The sequence below is a fragment of the Paroedura picta genome, chromosome 2, assembly GCF_049243985.1.
Source record: "Paroedura picta isolate Pp20150507F chromosome 2, Ppicta_v3.0, whole genome shotgun sequence".
Taxonomy (NCBI): Eukaryota; Metazoa; Chordata; class Lepidosauria; order Squamata; family Gekkonidae; genus Paroedura; species Paroedura picta.
This window is the reverse complement of record NC_135370.1, coordinates 60,011,266-60,034,744: the sequence shown is the minus strand read 5'-3', so window position 1 is coordinate 60,034,744 and position 23,479 is coordinate 60,011,266. Positions and strand designations below refer to the sequence as shown.

Sequence of the window (23,479 nt, the reverse complement as noted above, 5' to 3'; positions counted from 1 at the left end):
CGAGCGTCAAAGAATTGAGGCTTTTGAACTGGAGAAGACTCTTGCAAGTCCCTTGGACTGCAAGGGGAACAAACCGGTCAGTCCGAGAGGAGATCAGCCCTGACTGCTCCTTAGAAGGCCAGATCCTGAAGATGAAACTCAAATACTTTGGCCACCTCAGGAGAAGGAATGACTCCCTGGAGAAAAGCCTAATGCTGGGAGCAATTGAGGGTAAAACAAGAAGGGGACGACAGAGAATGAGGTGGCTGGATGGAGTCACTGAAGCAGTCGGTGCAAACTTAAATGAACTCCGGGGAATGGTAGAGGACAGGAAGGCCTGGAGGATCATTGTCCATGGGGTCACGATGGGTCAGACCCTACTTCGCACCTAACAACAACAACATTCACATTTTAAAACTTTTAGATCTTTGAAATGAATCTGAAAGTATGCAGACATTTTTCAAGAAGTAGGTGATTCATGGCAGAAGAAGCTATTAAAACATTGACTTGATCTATGAAAGTCTTTAATATTTCATTCTAGCTCTTCGAAACTCATAGGTCTACCTCTATTCTTATAGTAACATCATTAATTGAATTCTTGGCTGGCTTATTTTAAAGTACAGTTTTCATTCATGGGCCTATGTAATGAAATGCAAGATTTAAAAATGTCTATGCCCACAACGGAATTATTATGAATCACTTTTATTATGAAATGGGATCACAGTTTAAACTTATCTTTACAAATAGTATTTTTCCCAACTTACAACTATATCACTATTTACATCCATATGTTTGTGTGCACATATTCAAAAAGTTGTGTAAAATTACAAATCAGATTTTAGTTTAATAGAGAACATGAAGAAATACAGAAATGGATTTGCCTACATTGGAGTGGTAAATTCCTGGAGAATTGTGGATGGAGCCTAGGAAAAGAAGAGTCTGGTTAGGGGAAGGCACTCAGTAAGGTCATGGCATCCACCCTCCAAAGCTGCCAGCTGTGTGGGTCTGCGGCCAAGCTGTGTTGGGTGCGGGCGGTGGCAGCGGCGCTGTTTCTGGTGGTGGCGGGTGGTGGCATGGGTGCGGGGGCTGGCGGCAAGACGTCACATTGGTGGTGGCGGCAGTTGCGCCGGCACCACCGCCACTGCTGGACCCTCCTGCTTGCGCGGGCAGGCAGCGACCTGCCGTGTCCACGGGAAGCGAGGTCATGGCGGCGGCCGGCCGCATGCGGGCGAACTGGGAGGGGGGCGGTTCGGGAGGCGATTCTCAGTCCGATGGCAAGGGACCAATTGCAAGCCGTGCTGTACGTGGCTGGCAATTGGTCCCTTGCCACCTGACTGACAGAGGGCCCAATCGGCAGGTGCAAAGCGCCTGCCGATTGGGCCCTACGATTGTCAGTCCAGGGGAAGGGGCCCATCGGCACCCTTCCTCATCCCGGACAGGGCCCGCCCTCAGGGCCCTTATTGCTTTATTTTATCCGCTCCGCTAGGAGCAGTTAAAGATAATTAGAGCATAGAATTCACTAGAGGTATTCCTGTTACAAGCCGTAGAAGTACAGATTCCTTACAGATTTACCCAATGGATTCTGAAACAATTGTTGAACAAAGCAAAAATATCACTTTACCACCTGATTTGTGCAGCTACTTTGTAACAATCATTTCAGGCGCTGCAGATATGCATATATAATATTGCCTAACCCTACCCCCACCCCCATTGCTTCTACAAGCAATAATGTATGAATTTGGAGATTATGGTTATTGACAGGAACAACTTCTGTGACCTTGAAAGCTACAAAATATAACTAAAAGTGTAGAAGTTGCTGCCAACCAATAACTGTGATTAGGAAGTGAGGATAACATGACTTTGATAGCTAATCAATTTTGTAGTGTCACTTCTTTGAGAGCCAGGCACATCAGATGGACCATGTGCAGCTCTGTTGCTTGAAAAGTGGTACATATTATTTGTAAAAGAAAAATCACTAAACAACTACTGAGAAAACCTGATAGTTCCCTACTACAGTCCTGGAATGTGAACTGAATGATATGTCCAAAACTATGAAACATCAAAATGCTAACATGACTTATTTACATACATGAAGCTGGATCTTATGACTTGTGAATAAGAGGAGTTGACAGAGATCTTGTGTCTTTCATCCTTTTCCTAAAGCTTTGTCTGTTTTGACTATGTTTGTTCAATAATGCATTCAAATCTAATTCCATAATCTGTTTATTAAAGTCTCAGCCAAATAGCAGTTAAAACACATTCCTACACTGCATTCACTCCCACTTTCTACATTGAATTATATATACCTTTTCCCACAACAACAGTTCTCTTAAAGGAACATACACACAACTACAGCATATTTCTCCCTTTCCCTAACCATAACATAGTCCTTCGTCCAAACAGGTGGTCATCTCATTCTTGCTTCATTTTCTTAACTATTACAGCAGACGGTAAATCTTGATATGATAATGATGGTAATGTATCTTGAGATTGACCTAAAGGTGCCAACTGAAGACCTAAATTAACCCAATAATGATCAGGCCCAACCTCATGTTCAATTATTGGTAACAAAAAAGAGTTATCTAGCTTATAACAAATTTTGCTCTCACTGACCATATATGGTTATGTTGACTTGCTCCCCCTCCCAAAATGGCCAATGATGGGTGGCGGGAAGGGAGGAGCCCCAGGTGGGCATTTTCACAGCTATGCTTCCCATGATCATGCCACTTCTGGGGTTATGAGAAGCCAGAAGAATGTTTCAGGGGGTTTTCAACGGTTAAAAAAATTGAAAAAGGCTGCTCTATACACTTGCAGAAAATCAGCTATAAAAGCCATCCATACCTTTCATTCCAGTTTAGCTGTCTGCAAGCTATGTTTCAAACTTCAATTTCACCAGTCACTTGTAGGCAATATGCCAACAAAATCCTATGGTTAATATTTCTTTCTGCAAGAAAAGTTTCAAACTCCAAAAAAGTAAATTGGCCCCCATTGTCAGAGGTTCTCTTTAGAATATCCTTCCCCATTGAAAACTATAGCCAAAAACTTGATAACAGTAGCATAACTAGTTTGTGACAAATCCTATCTCTTGCAAGTTACTAATATAATCTTTTAAGGTTATAACATAATGACATTCAATGGGGGGGCAGTATCAAATACTGTCTTACAATATCAATTGCGTTCTTTTCCCATGCAGAATGTCGAAATGAGACAGGATGCAACAATGTGGGTGTGTTACTACGGTTTAATTATGTAAGTGATAAGTGATACAAGCTTTTATTACTGCTTCCACTAGAGAATCCATTCCAGGTCATGAATATAAATCCCACAGTCATTGTTTAGTTTGTACAGTATCATTTGTGAGGTGTATAAATGCAGGCTTCAGAAACAAGTAGTCAATGTATACCTTGTAAAATACAACCCCTTTGTATTGAAAAATCATTGCATGTTCTAAACTCTGAATCAATTCACTTTGCATTATTACGGCATTTATAAAAAACACCCTTAATTTTTGCTGGATTGAACATGCTAAACATGGAATTTCTCCTGTATAACTTCAACTGGAATATTGAAGTGCAACAACTTCTACACTGAATTCTGATAAAATATCTGAGGATGACAGAGCAAGATGAACAATCAACTATTATATTTTCTGTTCCTAATTTATATTCCATTTTATACATTAAAAAAAACCTTGCTGATCACCTAGCAATTCAATTCCCTGCTCTTCCAAATCCTTTCAATGTCAACATTGTCAGGGGACTATCATTAATGTGTAATTTACATGCTTAGCTCCACAAGAAAGTTCTCCTCTTTTCTGTGACCCAAAGACATGGCGGCTGCTGGAGAGCACCAAAGGTGAGCCGGTGGCAGAGTGACAGGGCAGCCCCAGAGAAAGCAGCCGGGGAGGAGGACGGGGAGGAGCTGCGGCCCAGTACTGACTGATCAACGGACCAGTACTGGCCACCGGACTGGGGGTTGCGGACAGCTTATCTAAATAACTGAATTTCCTTCTGACCTTTAAGAATTGAAGACATCATCCTTTGAAAAGCAACAATGGCTTAAGCCAACTCATATGGAAAATGTTTAAACAGAAACTATCCATCAAGTGTTATAAATGTTGTAAGATCTCTGCTCTCTTCATCCAATATCAAGTTCATTTCAGAGAATCATAATCCTTGTCAGTACGATACTGCTCGGGACTGTGATTCTGTGCTGCAGTCTGGTTGAACTGGCATTTGCCATAATGGGGTTTTGTTCCTAGGCTGTTCCTAGGAACTACTTGGTTGGCACTAAGTTTTGCTTCTGGGCACTAGGCAGTACTACATTCAGTGACTGAAGTGCTGCTGACCCTGGAGAAATGTCCCTCCCCAACAATTTCTACTACAGTGATTCTCTGATGTGAACTTGGTCCTATTGGGTTTGCACAGCCACAGTGGCACTGGTTGTGCTAGGCAATGTTGCACTGGTCCTGCTGCTGGGCTGGGCTTGCAAAAATGTCCCTTTTAACTGTCACTGCAGATTTATTCTGGGTCATTGCTATTTTAGCCTTATAGGAAACAATGGAGGGTGGAGGAACCTTTTTTGGGTGCCAAAAAGAATTTGATTCCCTGGTCAAATCTTTTTGAAACCTGGAGGTTCTTTTGGGGAGAGGTTCCAGCAACTATGCTGCAAATTTGGTGCCTCTACCTCAACCATCGCCCGCACCAGACCATTGAATATAGAGAAGGGTTATATTTCCCATAAACTTTAATGGCTTCATAGGTTATAATAGCACTGAATTAATTTGGGAAAACCAAATCTTGTTTAACGCAAATCCCTATATTGATAATGAGATTTAGATGATTTGGTATATACCAAATCAATTGTGACCAAATAAACCTGAATAAAAATAAACCATTTTTTTCTGAGTGCATTTCCCTAGCTGTATAACTGTAACTAAAATACATGTTTGTTGACATTCTCTTTTGCTGACTCCAAATCTTTTCAGTATGTCCCTTCAGTTCCTTCATCTTGAGTATGTATTGAAGCTTTCTGAAACAAGTCCACATTTTCTACTCTATCTCTATTGCCCAAACTTATCCTCTTAGTTTTGCTGAAAGCTGCCTCAGTTTGAATTGCTATTACTGATGCTTTCTCCAAAGAAAGTCCTTGGTTCTAAAATCAACCGTTCTTTTACATGTGGCATATTTGTCTTTTCAAGCAAGTGGTCCCTGCTCATCTCCTTAGCTAATGCTCCAAACTCACATGGGCCAATTAAGTCTTTCAAAACAGCAACATATTGTAAAACTAGCTTCTGTTTATACTGACTAAATTTATGACAATTAGCTACCACATTAACTCTGGGCACATAAAAAATCCTTCAGTGCAGAAAGAGCAGTCTTATATTTATCAGTATGAGAAAATGTGTAAAAAAATACATTATCCTTCTAATCCCAAGGAATGAATAACCAATGCAAGTTTTCTCTCTTCAGACATATCTATGCCACTAACTGCAAGCAGATAATTATCAAAAATACGAATTCATGAAGTAAAAGTAATTGAAGGCTCACCTGGACTATGCAAAAAGGTGGATTCAAAGGCAAAAAAAGTCATCCCACCTTTGATGCCAATTTGTTATGTCTGTTCTATAATGCTTCCTATTCAAATTCCAAAATCTGTTTATCAAAGTCGCAGCCAAATAGCAGATAAAACATATTCCTATAACCATATTCACTCTCACTTCCTAGATATGACACAGGTACGCCTCTTCCTATAAAACCCATTCTTTTAAAGACATATGCACATACCTACACGAATAGTCTGCTATCCCTGAAAAGTTGTGCTGGTGTTGGTGGGGTATGGGGGCTGCAACTTTAAGGAGAAATCAGCAAAAATCTCATACTGTTCTCTTGAGCAAGAACCTCCATCAAGACTGCTAGTGCATCACTGAGAAAAAGGTCATTTGTAGAATTGTTTTTTTATATATCTTGCTTTTCACTTCCCAAAAGAGTCTCAAAGTGACTTACAATCATCTTCCCTTCCTCTCCCCACAACAGACACCCTGTGAGGCTGGTGGGGCTGAAAGAGCTCTGACAGGACTGCTTTGTGAGAATATCCCTCACAGAAGTGTAACTCTGCTGGCTGCATGCGGAGGACTGGGGAATTAAACCTAGCTCTCCAGATTAGAAGCTGCCACTCTTAACCACTACACCCCCTTCTTGCTATAGCCTGCCCAGTCTAACACATGCTTCTCTGAAGATCCTTCAATCTGCCAAGCTTAGGAGGCTACAGGGTAAAGAAAGTTGATCTATTCTATGAGCTTCCTTCATTTGCAGTTGATTGACTTATTTTTATTCTGTGTCTACAGTCATTTATATACAAATTTTGTATTATGGTTAGACTCCAAGGGGAGAAATGATTAGAAATATAAAACAACATATTTTAGATGGCATGTAAAAACAATAACATGAATTAAGTTGTTATAACATTTTCTTTTTGGGAAACAGAACTATGCATTCCTGTGCAGTTACTCCAAAACGCTGAAATCAAGTAACTATCCATGATTGTATTGCAAAGCTCTTAAAATATTCATACACATTGGAATTACCTGTATTTTTGTCATCGGTGTAGAAACAGAAGCATTCATCATCTAGCATGCCAAATCAGTATACTATGATTTTTTCAAATCTGTTGTGTCTGCTTGCTATTTAATGTCTGCAATTTTTTTATGCTCATTAAGAACTATTGTCTGAGACATGGTAGAAAGTTGCTACAATTTGCAGGCAGATAAATGCATTTTGATTAATTTGATGAACTAGGATTTAGGGAGCTCATTATGGTTTTGAAGGAAACTTTTAGATATTTTTGAGAAGTTGGCTGAGACTGAGGCTGAGGTGGATGACTTCTGTCTTGTGTTCTGTTTTGTTCCTCTGTTCCATAATATGTGTAGCTACTAATGTGTTTTAAAAATTTTTAAACAAAGAATGTATAGTCAGGAATTCTTAATTAAAACAAAGTAATCTATTTTAAGTGACAGTAAGTATATACCCATGTTTGAAATATTTAATGTGTGACAGAATAAGACCAAGCTTCACCTAATTCCAGCATACATTACATTTATCTCATCTACCAACAAGGAGCCAGTGATCCCCAATCAAGGCATAAAAATCACCTTTGCTGGTCAGCTTCTGCACATGGAATTCAACAGTATATGCCTCCTCCCTCCATGGAGAGTTAACACAGAACTGAATCCTTTTAAAGAAGTCATCTCAGTTAATGACCATCACAATTTCTTGTTACAATGGTTTTCAAAAGACAACTATCTAAGAGTATGCAACCCCCCCCCCTTCCCAAATTGTATTTTTCAGATTTGGATATATTGAACCTGAAAAATACTGGAATTTCTTGATATTCCTGAATACCAATACTGGCATGGTATTTGGATTTGGTAAATATTTAGGGTTTTTTGGCTCCTTTATGCCCTCTGGGTCCTTTATACTCAATGGGGTATAATGGAGAATCAATCTGGGCAGGTATCTGGGGCTGGGGAGCCTGTTTTTTTGAGGCAGAAGCACCAAATTTTCAGCATGGTGCCTCACCTCAACACCACCCCCACCCCCAGTTTCAAAAAGACTTGGACCAGGGATCCAATTCTGTGGGCTCCCAAAGAGGTGTCCCCATCCTCCATTGCTTTCAAAGGAAGGAGGGGAAGGGGTATTTAAAGGGAACACAGTCCCTTTAAATGCCTTTTGGGACACTTGGGTAAAATCCAAAAATGTTTAAATGACTTCTACAAATAACAATTTCACCCAGAAGTCAATCTCTGTAAATGTCCTATAAATTTGACTATCTGGCCATTCTGCAAAATCCCAAATTTGGGAAATTTTGCAAGGCAGCCCTTTGGATACCCAAAATTCAGCTCCATCTGTATCCATCTGAAATAATCACTGGGAAATGCCAATAAAGTATTTTCTATCTATTTTTCCATTCTGATATACCAAATGCACATCCCTATAACTATATGTTGTATGGAGCGGAGTTTCATTGTATGATCCAAAGTTCTAGTGCTTTGAGAGAGAAAGAATGGTTACCTCTATCCACAATGAACAAAGCTGACAGAAAGAAAGTAGATTAATTTAAAATTTAGTGTTAGAGGAGAGTTTTGCAGATACCAAATAAGTGGATTCTAGACCAAACCAACCTAAAATGACTACAGTGGAACTATTGTACTCTGGCCACATTATGAAAACACAAGAGAAGAACATTTGAATCCAGTGGCACCTTTAAGACCAATAAAGTTTAACTCTGTGTACAAGCTTTCATATGTAGATCTTACAGTTGCCACTAGACTCAAACTTGGTTCTTTTGCTTCTGATCAGTATGGCTACCCACCTAAGAAGATAAGACACCTGAGAAGATATTAATGCTAGGAAAAGTTGAAGGCAGCATAAAAAGAGGAAGACCCAACATGAGATGGATTGACTCAATAAAACAATAATTCTCAACATGGGCCATATGCCCCCACCCCTGGAGGAAGTGAAAATAAAATGGAAATGGTTTTATTTAAAAACAAATGTAAACCCTAAACACATAAAACCTTTCACACAAGTTAAAACTACATACACTCTAACAAGAGTAAAAGGAGGACACAGAGTTGAGGTGATATGGTGGAGGATAAAAATAAAATTAGAGCTACCTTCCTAAATAATAAGAGATGACCAGTACCTCTGGCTGCCTGAAGGGCTCCAGCATGCCTCTTTAAATAGCCAGGTTTATCCTTTGAAGGGCTCTGCAACCCTCAATCTGTGATGGAAATACACCGTTTACTTCCAGAATGAACTGAGTAAAAACATGAAATCGTAGTTTTCCCCAAGATCTTTATTATCCCTATTAGTTTGCCAAGAAGGAATCAAAGATCATTTGGTATCAGTAACCAAACAAAATGCCAATAGAACTGACCATCCTTGAGATAAGAGAAAGGGCAGTGAGGTTTTAGATCAGTTACTCAAAGGAAGTTGTGGGAAATGAATGAGGATTTGGAGTTCCTAAAATGTTCTGTTGCCTGCATGGTGGGGGTGGGGGGGAGTCAATATGTCAACACTACAAACATTCTAGTGGGCTCTGAATTGTGATTAAAACTTACAAATCCAGTTATCTTCTGGCAGGCTTGGCACCTTGCTAAACTATACATTTTCTACTGTTTCTACTTGAGTGCAGATGTGTATTGCATGTTTATTGTGTCAAAATGCCATGCAAAGCAGGACACCACCTGGGCATTTGGGGGGGGGGACTGTCCCTTGTGCTAGGAGGAGACTGTGCACTAACAGATACAGATTGAGTCTTGTGGACCCCAACAAACCTCATTTAGATTATGCCATGGGCCTACAGTTCCCAGATACCCTCTGTGTCTTGTGACTGGGCAAGGGAAAAATGGAAGGAAAACTGCAGCCAATCACAGGTAAAGTGGTGGTACCTGGGCAAAAATGCATAAAAGGCCTTGCAGCAGGAGAGGATATAGCATTAAAGGTATGCTTAGCCTCGATCTGGGCCTTTTCAGTCCTGGCCTTAACTTGGTGGAATGAGCTCCCAGGAGAGCTGAGGGTCTTGGAGTTTCTCAGTTCTGCAGGGCCTGCAAGACAGAGCTTTTCTGCCAGGTAAGGCCAGGGTAATTAAACTTAGCCCCCACTTCGGATTGGCTACAACACCTGTTATTCCCCGATTCTATCTGTACTATCTATCTCCTGAGACAGGGGGTTACAAAGTTGCAGAATGGGGGAGGGTGGTTTTTTGGTCATCAGGGTAGGATAGATTGTTTTATTGGGGTTTTATTGTGGGGTTTTAAATGTGTAACCCACTATGAGCTAGCTTGCTGGGAGCGGCGGGCTATAAATCAAATAAATCACTATTATTAAAAATAATATTAATGTTAATAATAATAATAACAACTCTTGGAGTCAGATATAGAGAGAAGGTGCTGCAAGCAGAGTGATTCTTCATCCAGAGAGGGGTGAGTGTGGCTTTGAGCCTAGTGTAACGGAAAGTAAACAAGTAAACACATCCAGGTTTTTGTTCCTTTTGCCAGATCTTGCTCAATGCTTTGTATTTAACCTAATCTAATTTTATCCATCCCTTTTATTATAAAATCTAAATTATACCTCATTGGGCTATCTAGAAGTGGGGAAGGTGTTCTGAGTTAAAGTTCTATTTTGCAAAGAGGTCATTACAATTTACCTTGGAAAACTCAACCTGTTCTAGATTAATATTGGACATTACAATTTCATACAATTTCCTTCACTAGTCACTGTAGACATTGAACTGCAAGATGATGATCTTTCTGTGTATGTTGAGCATTTGAAGCATGTGTACAGTGATATGAAAGTTTGGTTCAAGAACTTGCTAGACATGAATATTCTAGATTGAGTGGTGGAACCATTTGGGAGAAATGCATTTGATCCTGACATTACATTACAAGAAAGTCTCATTTAGTTACAAAGTGATATAACAACTCAAGCTAGATTCAAATATTGCAAACATAATTTATGAATAGACAGTGAAATGACCACTGCTCTCTGAGAAACCAAAGTTGTACTTTATTGCTTTCCACACTTACCTGGTTACATCTGGTTTTAGTCAGATGGTTTACCTACTATCAACAGCTCATAATTGCCTTGATATTGTGATAAAAGGTTATCTCCGTTTGTCACTGGCAACACTGCAGCCAGATACTGAAAAACTTTGGAATTTGTATTAGCCAAATGTATCACACTGAATAAAGTGCCAATTATTTTTAAAATATTGTTAGCCAGTCTTATGTATCTATGATACATTTGATGTCTTTAAGAATTTCATTTGCTACACAGAAATAAAGTAGCAATCATTAGATTTTTTTTTCTGTTTGCAGACCTTATGCAGCTGCTAGACTTTATATGTCCTTAACAATTTGTTTGCTATCACACAATTATATCTGCAAATATAATAAATCATTTTGGTAGCTACTACAAATACTTCGTCTTTATATGATACAGTTTATATTAATAAACAACACAGATGATAAATTACCATTTTTTTCCTGCTAAAGCAACTATGAGAGGAGCAGAGAGGTAAATGAGGCTCAGAAGGGAACCATGAGCAAAAAAAAGGTGAGAACCTCTATGACAGTGGTTCTCAACCTGGGGGTTGGGACCCCTTTGGGGGTCGAAAGACTGTTTCACAGGGGTCGTAGCAGGGCAAGCAGCTAGGCCAGGGGGGGCGCCATCTACACAACAGTCTTGCGAGGTAGATTGAAATAGAGCATTTGTCTGTCTGGAGCAGCGGAAAAGAGCAAGATCGGCGTGGTGGGACAAGAGGCAGAACTGAAAAAAAAACAATAATGAACAATGAATCTTCACACCATTGGTCAGTTTTGGTTTAATTTCTGTGTGAAAGAACACTTGCATAATTTTATGGTTGGGGGTCACCACCACATGAGGAACTGTATTAAAGCGTCATGGCAATAGGAAGGTTGAGAACCACTGTTCTATGATAAAGGAAGCCACAGCCATCAGTTGGCAAGACCTGAAAATTGGCTTTTTAGAATAGGACAATTTGAGAACATTAATTCCTAGGGTTGCCAAAAGTCAGAAGAAACTCGATAGCGCTTCACACACACAAATGCACTCAGCGGATTGGGCTGCATACTAAACATTTTTTAAATCTCTAACTAAAAAGGTCATTTTTTTTTCTAAATTTCCCCCCTCTGAAAACTTTCTTAACAAATATGCTGCTCTGATCCCAAGATATGATCGTAATTACGTTTTTGTATATCTGTTCTATATCTTAGATTTATTTTAATCTCCTACACATTTTGTCCCATTAGGCATCAAAGCACCGTCATTATCTTTTCCCCTACCACGCTCCACAACTTCTGCCCTACAGGTTTAGTTTATAAGTAGGTCAGGCAGTTACAGTTCAGCACCCATTTTGCTTCTTCTAAAATATAGAGAGAGCCATGACTGTTTCATATACCAAAATGTCTCTCTCACTCACAGAGACACCACCAGACAGAGTAGCCCAGTTTTCTTTAATAATCACACCTCACTGAGACACTACAGAACTTTTGGAGTTAGATACTGCTGCATTCACACAGTACCACCATTTATTCATATCCAGAGCTACAAGGGAGTGGCGGGCTATAAATCTAATAATAATAATAATAATAATAATAATAATAATATACACTTTGGGGAAGGCACTGGCAAACCACCCTGTATTGAGTCTGCCATGAAAACGCTAGAGGGCGTCACCCCAAGGGTCAGACATGACCCAGTGCTTGCACAGGGGATACCTTTACCTTTACCTTTAATATATACTTATATGCAGGCAAAGATCCAACCCACAGGGATAAACAAACAAGGAGTTTTTTATTTATGGTTTGAACATAACACTTAAGTAAATCAGATAAAGGTTACAAAGTTTCTTTACAAGTGAACCTTTAAACCATTTCCTTATTCGGACATTTCAGTTGCTTCATTACTATTTGACCTTTTCCAGTCAGCATGAGGCAAGAGAATGTCTGACTGCGTGAAGCTGTGACAAGAAGAGTAGCTTCATGTCCCCGTATTGTTTTCCACTGTCTTCCTCACTAACATTCCATAAGATTCTACTGGCCATCCTTAGGGAAAGGCAGAACTTCATCTGTCTGTCACAAGCACTTTATAGCATTTTTACACTTCCTTCATTTTACTCTCATAACAACAATCTTTAAAGAAGACTGTTGGAAATATTACACTAGAATTTATGTACATGTATGTTTGACACCTGTTTTTAATAATAAGATAATAACTAGTGAAATATTAAGGACAATACATGGAATGGAAGTAAGTTCTTCTGATTACTAAGAAACATAAGGTTAATTTCATATTGCAATGAGACACCTAAATGTTTGTTCACTAGCTGAGTTGGGCATGTCTCCCTTGGCCCGTGAAATGCAATCATCCTTACCCATTGTTGTTCCTTTATATATTTGTGAAACAGCCTAGGGGGTGGGACGTGTCTGGCTGTCCAAGTTGGAATAGGGCCAATCAGGGTGCAGCCAGCTTTGCCCTGATTGGCCCTGCCCCTGCAGCTCCCGCCCTCCATCCCTGGACACTAGCCTCTTTGTTCTCAGACACCTCAGTGCCTGGAGCCAGCAGCAGGTAAGAGGAGAGGGCCCTGGGCAAAGGGTTGTGGGGAAAGGGCTTGCTAATGAGGGCCTCTTGGCCTGGGCCTGCTGAGGGCCTCCCGGCCTACTGACTGCCTGCTAAGGAGCTCTGTCCTGGCCCTGCTAACGAGCTGCTCAGCCCCCACCCGCCCCACTTGATCTGACTGCGAGCTGTGGCCCAAAGCCACCTTAAGCTATCTGGCCGGGGGCCAGGGGAGGGGGCCCTTTCAAGGCCCATTCTTAGGAACGCACTTTGAAGCTAGTAGCCAATATAACTGTGATAAGAACATATTTAAAAGTATGTTGCAAATCAGAACATAAGAGCCAGCATGGTATAGTGGTTGCAAACCTGAACATTTGTTGCAAACTTGTCAACAGATTAGCAGCATTATTCAGTACGGAGTACTGTAAAACTCTTAAAAACCCATACTACTTGACTTGCTATAAATTTTAATCACTCCTCCACAGACAAATTAAGTACTGATTGCAATAACCCAGTCTCTCAAACAACTTTAATTAATGCATTGATTTTACTCAGAACGGTGAAAGACTTCTCACAACAAAGTTTAAAACTTACTAATTAAGTTCAGTGTTAGAGAAAGGAACACCACATCTTTGCAGATGGGGGCTGTGCTTTAGAATTTTACACAGTTTTTCTGTTTCATTCAACAATGAAACTAAAATACCATCAGTGTTAGGCAAGTACAGAATGTTCTAATATGACAACTGGAATAACCTAATATAATAAATGTACAAAAAAGTTACATAGAATTGTAAACATTTTTGCAGAATCTTTTTAAATGGATAATAAAGGACGGTGGATAACTTTAATTGGCAATATCCCTGAAATCTGTTTTCAAATGGCTTGAATATGAAATCTCTTTTGCAGGCAACACTGAGCAAAGCTATCATCAGCTATGCACAGATAAAACCAGAGGTACCTGTCCTCACACTGAAATTGTTCTGCTCAGCTGAGCTCCCCTTCTTCCTCTCATCATCTCAAGCTCTGCAAAGCCAGCCTAGCCAGATGGTACTAGAGGTTAATGATAAATGTTTTTTGCATGAAAAATTCACAAGACCATGATCTGCTAATGAATCAGTTTCTTTTGTTGATGAGTGACTGTGAGATACAGCAGCTTGTTTTGCAATCATAAGGCTTTTTGCGGGGTGGGGTTTTTTTTTTAAAGGCTAAGTAAAAAAACAAAAATGAAAATGTATCCCCAGTTTTGCAGATCAAAAGAGAATCTCTTGTCCTCATCCTTTAAAAAAATGGTACCAGACATTTTAACACACTAAGCAACAATATTTATTAATGTAAACATGGACTAAGAAAAAGAAAGGGCTTGATATGTGTAATGCTCAAAAAAACACACACCCTGAAATATAGCTTTGACAGAAAAATCCTGATTGTAAAAGCAAATATAGTGTGTCACTAGCATGCCAATGAATATTTATCCAAGCAAAACTTAAAGGGATCGTTCATACAAGAAGCTGAAGCTGGAGAGGTACTAAATCTCTCTGTCTGCCAGTGTTTGGCTGGCATAAGTTGTCTGGTCTCCCTTCACTCCTCAGTTTCTTCCACTATTTTCCTCCCTGCTCCCAGCAATACAATAAATGACAAGGAAAGAGAATTTCACTGCCTCCTTGTGTGGATGCTGAGGGCACAGCACCCTCTCTGGCAATACCAGTCTGTTCTTCTCTTCAGAACGTCACTATTAACCAGTGACCTGGCTGCTGACAGCCTCTACTTAGGGCCATTAATTGATGTAAACATGACACAGCTATAAAAAGACGCAGCCTTTCCCATTTGTTGGTGTGGTTTAGTGCAATTCACAAAGGGGGAAAATCCACCCAAAACTCCAAGAGGGAAAGCTAGAAGGGGGGGGGGGATGAACATTCCTTAGGAGACAAGGGCCTCAAACCCACCCCTGGCCCATTTCCTCCTTGTCCACATTTCTGAGTAGCCATTCAATAATACACATACACACTGCTTCATCCAAGAACCTTTCAAAGGGGCGAACACCACCGCAGCACTCTTTTAGACATGGCCCAATACCTCTGATTCTTCTTCCTCAGCTTTTCTGCTTTCTTTCCCTCCAAGCCAACAGCCCTCCCATCCTACACTTGCCCCCCTCCCCCGTTCACTAGCCATTAAAGGTCAGTGCGTGTCTTGTTATTAGTGGCGCCTCGAAAAACAGCACGGCTCGCTTTGCTTGCAAAAGTGCACGATCAAGTCACCCTCGACCTCCAGTTTTGAGCAGACCACTTTCCCCTTCCCCTTCCCCGCCACACCTCCTCATCCCCATTCCCCACCCCTGGAGCTGTTTCTTCCCAGCGCAAGGCAAAGGGTTGCCAGCCAAAAGCCTCGGCCCAGCTTCGAAGTCCCCTCGTGGGAAGGAGGCGGCTGCACCTGTCTCCACACACTGCGCCTGACTGGGCGCTCGGCGGCAGCATCCCTCCGGCTGCTCAGCGAGACGGCACTTCCCCTTCTTTTCTCCCCCCGCCCAGGGATTTGCTCCAACTTGGGATGGTGCACGGGAAACCGCTCCCCACGGCCACGCTGGCCCGACCTGGGCGGCCCTGGGGGACGAGCCCCGAGGCGGAGCCCCCAAAGCGGCCGGCGTAGTTGCCGCCAACTCCTACCTGGTCTTGCTGTTGAGCTTGGCTTCCCCTGCCGCCCGGGTTCGGCTGCGCCTGCTGCTGCTCCTTCATGGCTGTCATTGTCCAGAGTGGCGCGGGCGGGGGGAGGCGGGAGACCGGCACTTCCTTTCACTGGCCCAGCCGCTGGACAGCCCTTGCCCTCGGCCCCGCTGGCATGACACAAGCCTCCCCGGCTCTCTCGGCGCGGGCCAGGCGGCGGAAACAACCGGCGGGGAGCGGGGGCCAGGCGAGGCGCAGGCTCCTCTTCCCCCCTCAGCCGGCAACCGCGGCGGCACAGCAGCCCTGTGCGTCTCACTCGCCGGCTACCGCAATCCCCCCCGCAGCCTGAGGCCAAAGGCGGAGAGAGCAAAGCGAGAAAGCGCGCCCAAACGGGCTCGAGTGGAGAGCTCCGAAGGGGGCGGGAGCTACGGAGCGCGCGGCGGCGGCAGCCCTGAGCCGGCGGCCACCTGGGACCTGGGTTGGCTCCTCACGCGGAGACCGACGGGCATTCCTGCAGCGGGGCCGCCCTCACAGCGGCGCCTCCCGGCGTCCGAAGAGCTTCCCCGAGAGAAACAGAGCAAAGAGGAGCGAAGACCCCCCCCCCCCCGGGCGCGCGCTCCCTCCCTCCCTTCCTTCCTCTCGCGCTCAGGATCCCGCCGCCTGCCGCCGCCAGCTCCACAGCTGGAGCCGAGGGAGAGCACACAGCGCTAGTCTTCAGACGGCACATTCGCTTTCCCTCCTCAGCTGGAACGGACCATTCGGAAGCCCAGGCACGGGGGAAGCCGTCGCTGCTGGTGGCTGGGCTATTGGCCACCTTGGGCTGCTTCGGCTGCCCTCCCCCCCCCTTCCTAGTTTGCACGCCTCAATGGAATCTTCACCTTGGGGGTAGGAAGGGAAGCGCAGTCGCTGGAAGACTGTAATTGGGGACTCGGCGAAAGAGCTCAAGGTAGCTGTTTGTCTTGATGGACTTGGGGGGGGGGGGGAAAGAGGCTGTGTCAAGTTCTTTCTCCCCGGGTGTGTGACTCGCTCAAAACACACGTCGGCACAACAGCGGCTAAGTGAAGATCAGCCTGGTAAAATCAGCTCAGAATGAAATGAACAAGCCGAGAGATTTAAAGAAAACCCGAATGACACACACACACACACACACAATCCTTCCCTTGGCTAGACATGAGGAAGGAAAGGCAATGCCCCCTTCCATCTCCACTTTTTCTACAAAGGCTTCGGTTGGCAAGACCACTCCCGTATCCAGGAAATGCTTTCCCAAAGCTCAGTTGAGTATTTACAGTTGGATCCAGGCATTTTGTCTTCTTTTTCCCCCTTTGGCCGAAAAACTGGAAATTACAGAACAATATCTCTGAGATCTTTCTCTATTCTCAGATGTTGCATTCCTCTAAAACTAGTCATATGGATCCAAACATTGTTTTGCAACATGGAGGGATGAGATTGGTGCATCAAAATATGAGCAGAACAGAGCAGCCCTTATAGCTCTCTACCTGGAAAAGTATAACCCTGACAAAACAAACAAATCTGCATATAACCCTGCATTCAGTACCGGTTGTACTCTGAAATGGGGTTCTTTTTTTGGGGGGGGGGGTCTGAAGATGCAGAGCCTCTTGTGGTGCAGAGTGGTAAGGCAGCAGACATGCAGTCTGAAAGCTCTGCCAATGAGGTTGGGAGTTCAATCCCAGCGGCCGGCTCAAAGTTGACTCAGCCTTCCATCCTTCCGAGGTCAGTAAAATGAGTACCCAGCTTGCTGGGAGGTAAACGGTAATGACTGGGGAAGGCACTGGCAAACCGCCCCATATTGAGTCTGCCATGAAAATGCTAGAGAGCGTCACCCCAAGGGTCAGACATGACCCGGTGCTTGCACAGGGGATACCTTTATCTTTACCTTTACTCTGAAGATAGGCATAGAGGTATACATTCAGAAAGCTTTATTACCATAACAACAATAAGGGCCAAAACATGAAACACCAGTAGAGCTGTTTACAAGCAAACTCCACCTTAATGACAGGCCCCATTTGAAGCAAAGCAAATTTTATATAGCTTTCCTGAGGAAAATCACAACTGTAACAAAACAAATCTGCCTAAAGATCCAGTCTCATAAATATCACATTGTCAGCATCAGACTTTTCCAATATTCAGCATATGTGAAGCTCAGTCCAATAGTCTCTCTTTATCAAGGGCTGACAGAGAGTTTAGTACTGGTACTAATCTAATCCGCAGACATCTTTTCAATATGAAGAGCCAGGGGTTAGTCAGTTCCCAAGTCAACATCCCAGGCATATCTAGAAAGATGACTTGGTGCCCACGCTGATATGTAAGTCTCCTGCAATCCTCTTCTGAAACCATCCATCTGGTGAAGAATGACAGAGTTGGATTTGTGTCCAGAACAAATATGCCACAATCCATCCATCCATGGCACCATTAAACTTCCATATCTTGTTTCTCTCTGTTGGTAGCAATGCTTGCTTAATGTTCTGTTGCTGTTCTAATCAAGCATCTGGCATGTGTTTAGAATACAAGGGTCTCAGTAACCCCTCTGTCACCAGAGTCTGCCTTCATAGTTAACTTTAAAGGGGAAAGGAGCTGGGAAAATGACTGGAAAATTATTATTAACAGCAGTTAACGCAGATGGTCACAGGAAAGCATCTTGAGTGTCCCTGAACCTCTGATGGCTTAGTGCTTCAGACAACTGATAAGAATGGTTTACTTGGTTAACACTTTGTTCTGTGTTATGTTTCCTATGATTGTCATAGAGCACTCAGGACTGGCTACTATGAGCCATGAATTAGAAGTGACTCATTTTTTCTGGAAGATGTGAAAGCATATCCACAAATTGCAGGGGTGTAATGGATCATGGATGCTCAGGACAACAGTTCTGGGACTTTCCCCCTTGATCTAGTAATGACATTGCCAACTTGAGATCCTGGTGGAGACAGATTAGTATTTGAAAGCAATGTGTGCTCTTATCCTCTCAAGAATAATTCCATTCTGGGTTTTGCATCTGATGTGTTTTTAAGGAGCAACTGCATCCCAGGATTTTTAAATACACAGCCAAACCTGGCCTGGGATCTGCCTTTCCTGGACATCTGCTTTCCTTGAGGAAAGTGAAACTGACATGATTCCTCCACCTTCTTTTCAAAAATAAAACCCACTCTTTTAACTGTGCATCTCCCTCTTCTGCAAAGATTAAAATTTGATCTCCCTTTTTCTTCCCCAGAAACAGCATTTGGGGGGACATTTTGAGCTACAATTAGGGAATGAGCAAGGAAGTCATGTTTCACAAATGGAAATCCTACTGCATCTGGCAAATTCAATGGGATTCAAGTCATTATATGGAACTGAACTCATGTTTTACCACTGAGTGAATGGCTGAGGCAAAACATAAGAGCCAGTCCCTGTCGAGTTTGAGAGTATGATACATATACCTGCAAAGATATGTTTGATGCATCACTTATCATAATATGTGAACAGTCCCTTTCAATATGATTGTTGCTGACAGAAAAATCCATAATACTAATTTGTCAGAACATATAACACAGAAGAACAATACTATTATAGGTGTTGCTTAGTATAACATAATTAATAGAAAACATCATCACCAGTGATTGTTTGAAATCAGTGACTTATTTTACATACATTTGTCCTCTGTACAGAGATATCACAGATCACTTCACTTATATTTTTAGCCTTTTCTACTCACTGTTTACAGTTTTCCAAATCTCTCTCTCTTTATGTGGGCAATTGAGGATAACAATTCATGCATCTCACACAGCTTGTTCTGGTTCATAACTGCAAAAGGCTATCATGACTACCCCCATGGAACTGATCATCAAGGAGGATAAAGGCTTAGTACATTGAATGTAACTTGTAACAAAAATAGAAATGCCCCAAATCATTCATTGCAGTTTAATTATTTTAGTGGTTCGCTTAAATGTGCGTGGCTTCACTTTTTCTATATGGCAGGTATTCTACCTTTTGCAGAGAAAGCAACAGTAGAGAATTAGAAGTTATATAGATTAGTAGAAGGCTGATTATTTATAGGCAATTTCTGGGATATGTTCCATTCTAATTTTATGTTTCTAAAGCTGACCATTGCACAGCAATAAGTATAATAGCAGAAGATAGGAAAATTATTATAATCACGGGATGTGCTTTACCAGATTAGTGATTTTTACAATTTTATCATTATGCTCCTACAATCTGAAATAAAAAATTCATCCCTTTTTGTTATTGTGGGTCTGCCTTTTACACCCCCCCCCCAAAAAAAATCTAAATGATCCACTGATTTGTTTGGCTTTGTTATATATCAGCAATTAACCCAAGCTTATTCAGTTTGGTTGACAAAATGTTTGGCAACTATGAAACAGATCCCCATTCAGTAATTTTATACAACTACAGTCTGGTCTTCAAAAGATATTTTTATTCGATCCCTGCATGGCAGCCCTTATGTCCCTGTTAAACTTGGTGCTCAATGGGCATTTTCTTTATTTCTTATTATTTATCCATTCTGCTCTGCTGCCTGTTTTCTTGGCTTGTGAAATGCCTCTACTCTGAAAGCAGGATTTTTTAATTGTCTCTTAAATGTAGGGGTCCTGGACTGAATATCCCAGGCTAGCCCAGATCTTGGAAGCTAAGCAGTTAAGCAGTTCGTCTCAGGCCACTATTTGGATGGAAGACCACCAGGAAAGCCTAGGGTTGCTATTCAGAGGCAGGCAATGGAAAGCCACCTCTGAACATATCTTGCCTTGAAAATACATGGTGTCACCATAAATCAGCTGCGACTGGATGACACTTTCCACCATCAAAATGGAGAGACTTACTTCTATGACTAATTTTTTATAAATAGGGTCTCTTGTGCATATCTTCCAATTTATTACTAATTGTCCAAGGGAACTGGTAGACTGGTTCTACCCAGATGACCTGCTCATGATCTGAAGTGGAATATTTCAAAGTTATAACAAAAATTGAGTTCAATAGCACCTTTAAGATCAACAAAGATTTATTCAAGGTGTGAGCTTTCGAGCGCACTCTTCCTCAGACAAAATGGAACAAGAATCATATGAGTACAGATATAAGGCAAGAGTAAATTAGTGGCAAATTTCCATTACAAATAACCATTCTGTTGCCTCTGTGTTTCCTGGGCGGGCACATTTCAGCACTGAAGCAAATCCGGCACTGAAATATGTCCCCCACAGGGACACAAAGTTGCGGAGCATAAATCTCCACAGCACCGCACCACCAATGGCCCATTGCAACTACCGCTGTGCAGAATGGGCCTATGTGAGAATTTACACCTTACTCCCCCCTTATAATGTGGACAGTTCCTTCTCTAGAGACCTACCAACATAATCCCAAACCCTATTTTAAATTCCTGATGGCCTTTTCAGTTAAATCTGATTCTGGTACTATAATTTTTAGTGGCTTCAATCTATTGACTCTTTTGTATGAATTTAAATATTGCAAGCTACCTTTAGTATTTATTTTAAAACATATAGACAATATTTAAGTATTCCACATATAAAATAAATGAATATATACATTAATAAGGAAATTCAATTGCAACCAGAGATATTCTGGTTTCTATAGAAGCCAGTGGAAATTAAAAATTAAATAAGTAAAACAAAAGGTTTGATAATTATACTAACAAAACTGAAATAAAATTTGTTTTGTTGTTGTTTTACAGAGTTACCTTACTCTAAGCCCATTTACCGCAATAGACTTGAGAAACTTTGCATAGGGTTGCATTGTCCCCCCCCCCCAAAAAAAAAATCCATTAGTGGTAGTAGAGAACTAATTTTTGTATCATGCAAATATTCATAATTGGGCTAAATGGCTATGTACCTCACTTTAGCACTTAGCAAATAGTTAGTTAAATTGCTCTGTTGTCTGTTCTTAATTTTTATGTATTTACAGAATAAATCTTCACAATGGTTTGATACATTTCTTTTCATACTGAAGACTGCTGTAGCCACAGTATCCAGATTACTTGTACTTTCAATGCAACTGATAACACAGACCAAAAATTTATTTAATCCAATTGACAATAATTAAATGTGCAATTGAAGCAATTATTTTATAAAGGGGTCTGAATATAATATACTTTTAATCGATCTTCAGTTATCTAACAATTATACTCTGTGGGGTGCTATAACGAAGTATGTCATTGGTAAAGCAGAAACCAGAGGAAATTTAGCAAATAATTTATCTAAACTGATAAGCATTGTTGTGCCACAGGCATGCAGAGTGGTAAATGGGTAAGTTTGTCAGTTGGAGCCCCTGCACTTGTCAGTTATTAAGAAGAGATGCAGATGACTTTAAGGGAGAGGGTGAGATACCTGAGGATGGCCTAGTTCTAGTCCTTCTATTTTCACTCTCCCGAAAGCTCTGTTCTATACATCAGCTTTGCAAATTAGTGCAGTTTGCAATATTGTTTGCAACTGAGGCTATTGTCTGTAGTTAAGATAGCCACACCAATCCTCAAGTCTTGTGTTTGAATAACAGTCCTCATTCAGTCCATGATTCCACAAATTACGACACTGGAGTTGTTTTGCTGCATTCTAAACCATTATTTCTTTGTATATTCCCTAATAAGACTATCAGTGCCCAGTTAATTTAAATCTGTTTCATACCTGAAAGATAGCTATTCATGTACTGATATCCCTTCTAGACAATTTTGCCCCTTGTTGCTCAAGCACTATCAGACATGCATTTTAGACAAGATGCCAAGTCCAGCTTCAGTTGTATCTGCTGCGTGAATGCTGACATTTATCTTAGGTAACACGGGATGTACTAAACAGCAGACTGGCACTTATCACAGCATGCATGCAGGTGGGACAAATAACACTGGGAGGAAATGAATTCTCTAGGCTGATATCTGTGTATGCATTTATGCATCAGTACATTGAACTACATATATTATAAATAAGGAATAATTTTACAGATTTATTCAAGATTTGATCTGTCTTGACACTCTAAAGAACCCAAACATTATCAGTAACTTCTTTGGTTTATTTATTTTTACAAAGTTCTCAGGCACATATGTTAGAGATGTAGCAATTCCCTCAGGTGCTACCCAAGCTGAAAATAGCAAATACCCTAGTTTATTCAGAAATCGGAATGTCTACAAAACATTCTGCCACACCCTCTCCTTTCCTTTTTCATTGTGTTCTGTCTTCTCCTTCACTTCTTTCTTCTTCCATTTCTGCTTATACATGCTGTTGCAGTGGCCACGATTAATGCTGTCACCAATGGCAGTGTGAGCAGCCAACACGCCAACAGCCAGCCACTTGCCAAACAATCAAGCAGAAATGTCTCTTTCCATCTCTTCTGTCCTCTCAATGCCTTAGGCTAAACAGACCAAATACTCTTAACCTTTCCTCACATGACTTGGTCTCCAAACCTCCCTCCCTCCCTCCCTCCCTCCCTCCTCCTCTCTAACCCCCACCACCAACATCCATGTTCAATCTATCAAGCAGCTGGAGACAAATGGTGCAACTGATATTCCCAATAGGGCCAATCCCCCTCCAGCTTCCACCCTCCCTCCTTGCCTGTTAGCAGCGGTGCCTCGGCCTCCACACAGGGCTCTGCACCCAAAGGACACTGCTGCTGGGTAGAAGCCTGAGGGGGAGGCCAAGTCCTGACTGAGGCAACCGTCCTGAGAACCCACAAAGGGCCTGCCCCACCCACACAGCAAAT

At 41.8% G+C, this 23,479-nt stretch overlaps 1 protein-coding gene across 5 annotated transcripts in view; it reads right to left on the bottom strand.

Annotated features, from left to right (window-relative positions):
- DPP10 (dipeptidyl peptidase like 10) overlaps window positions 1–23,479 on the bottom strand; it is a 950,123-nt gene that overhangs the window by 303,202 nt on the left and 623,442 nt on the right. Inside the window, exon 1 of one of the 5 annotated variants that reach the window (XM_077320281.1) lies at window positions 15,779–16,470. The exons of 3 other annotated variants lie outside the window; for them this stretch is intronic. In XM_077320281.1, coding sequence (XP_077176396.1) covers window positions 15,779–15,856 — 78 coding nt within the window. In that variant the 5' untranslated portion in view covers window positions 15,857–16,470. Of the gene's footprint in view, window positions 1–15,778; window positions 16,471–23,479 lie in introns of those variants that run through there. One more of the 5 variants, XM_077320277.1, reaches the window with a different exon arrangement.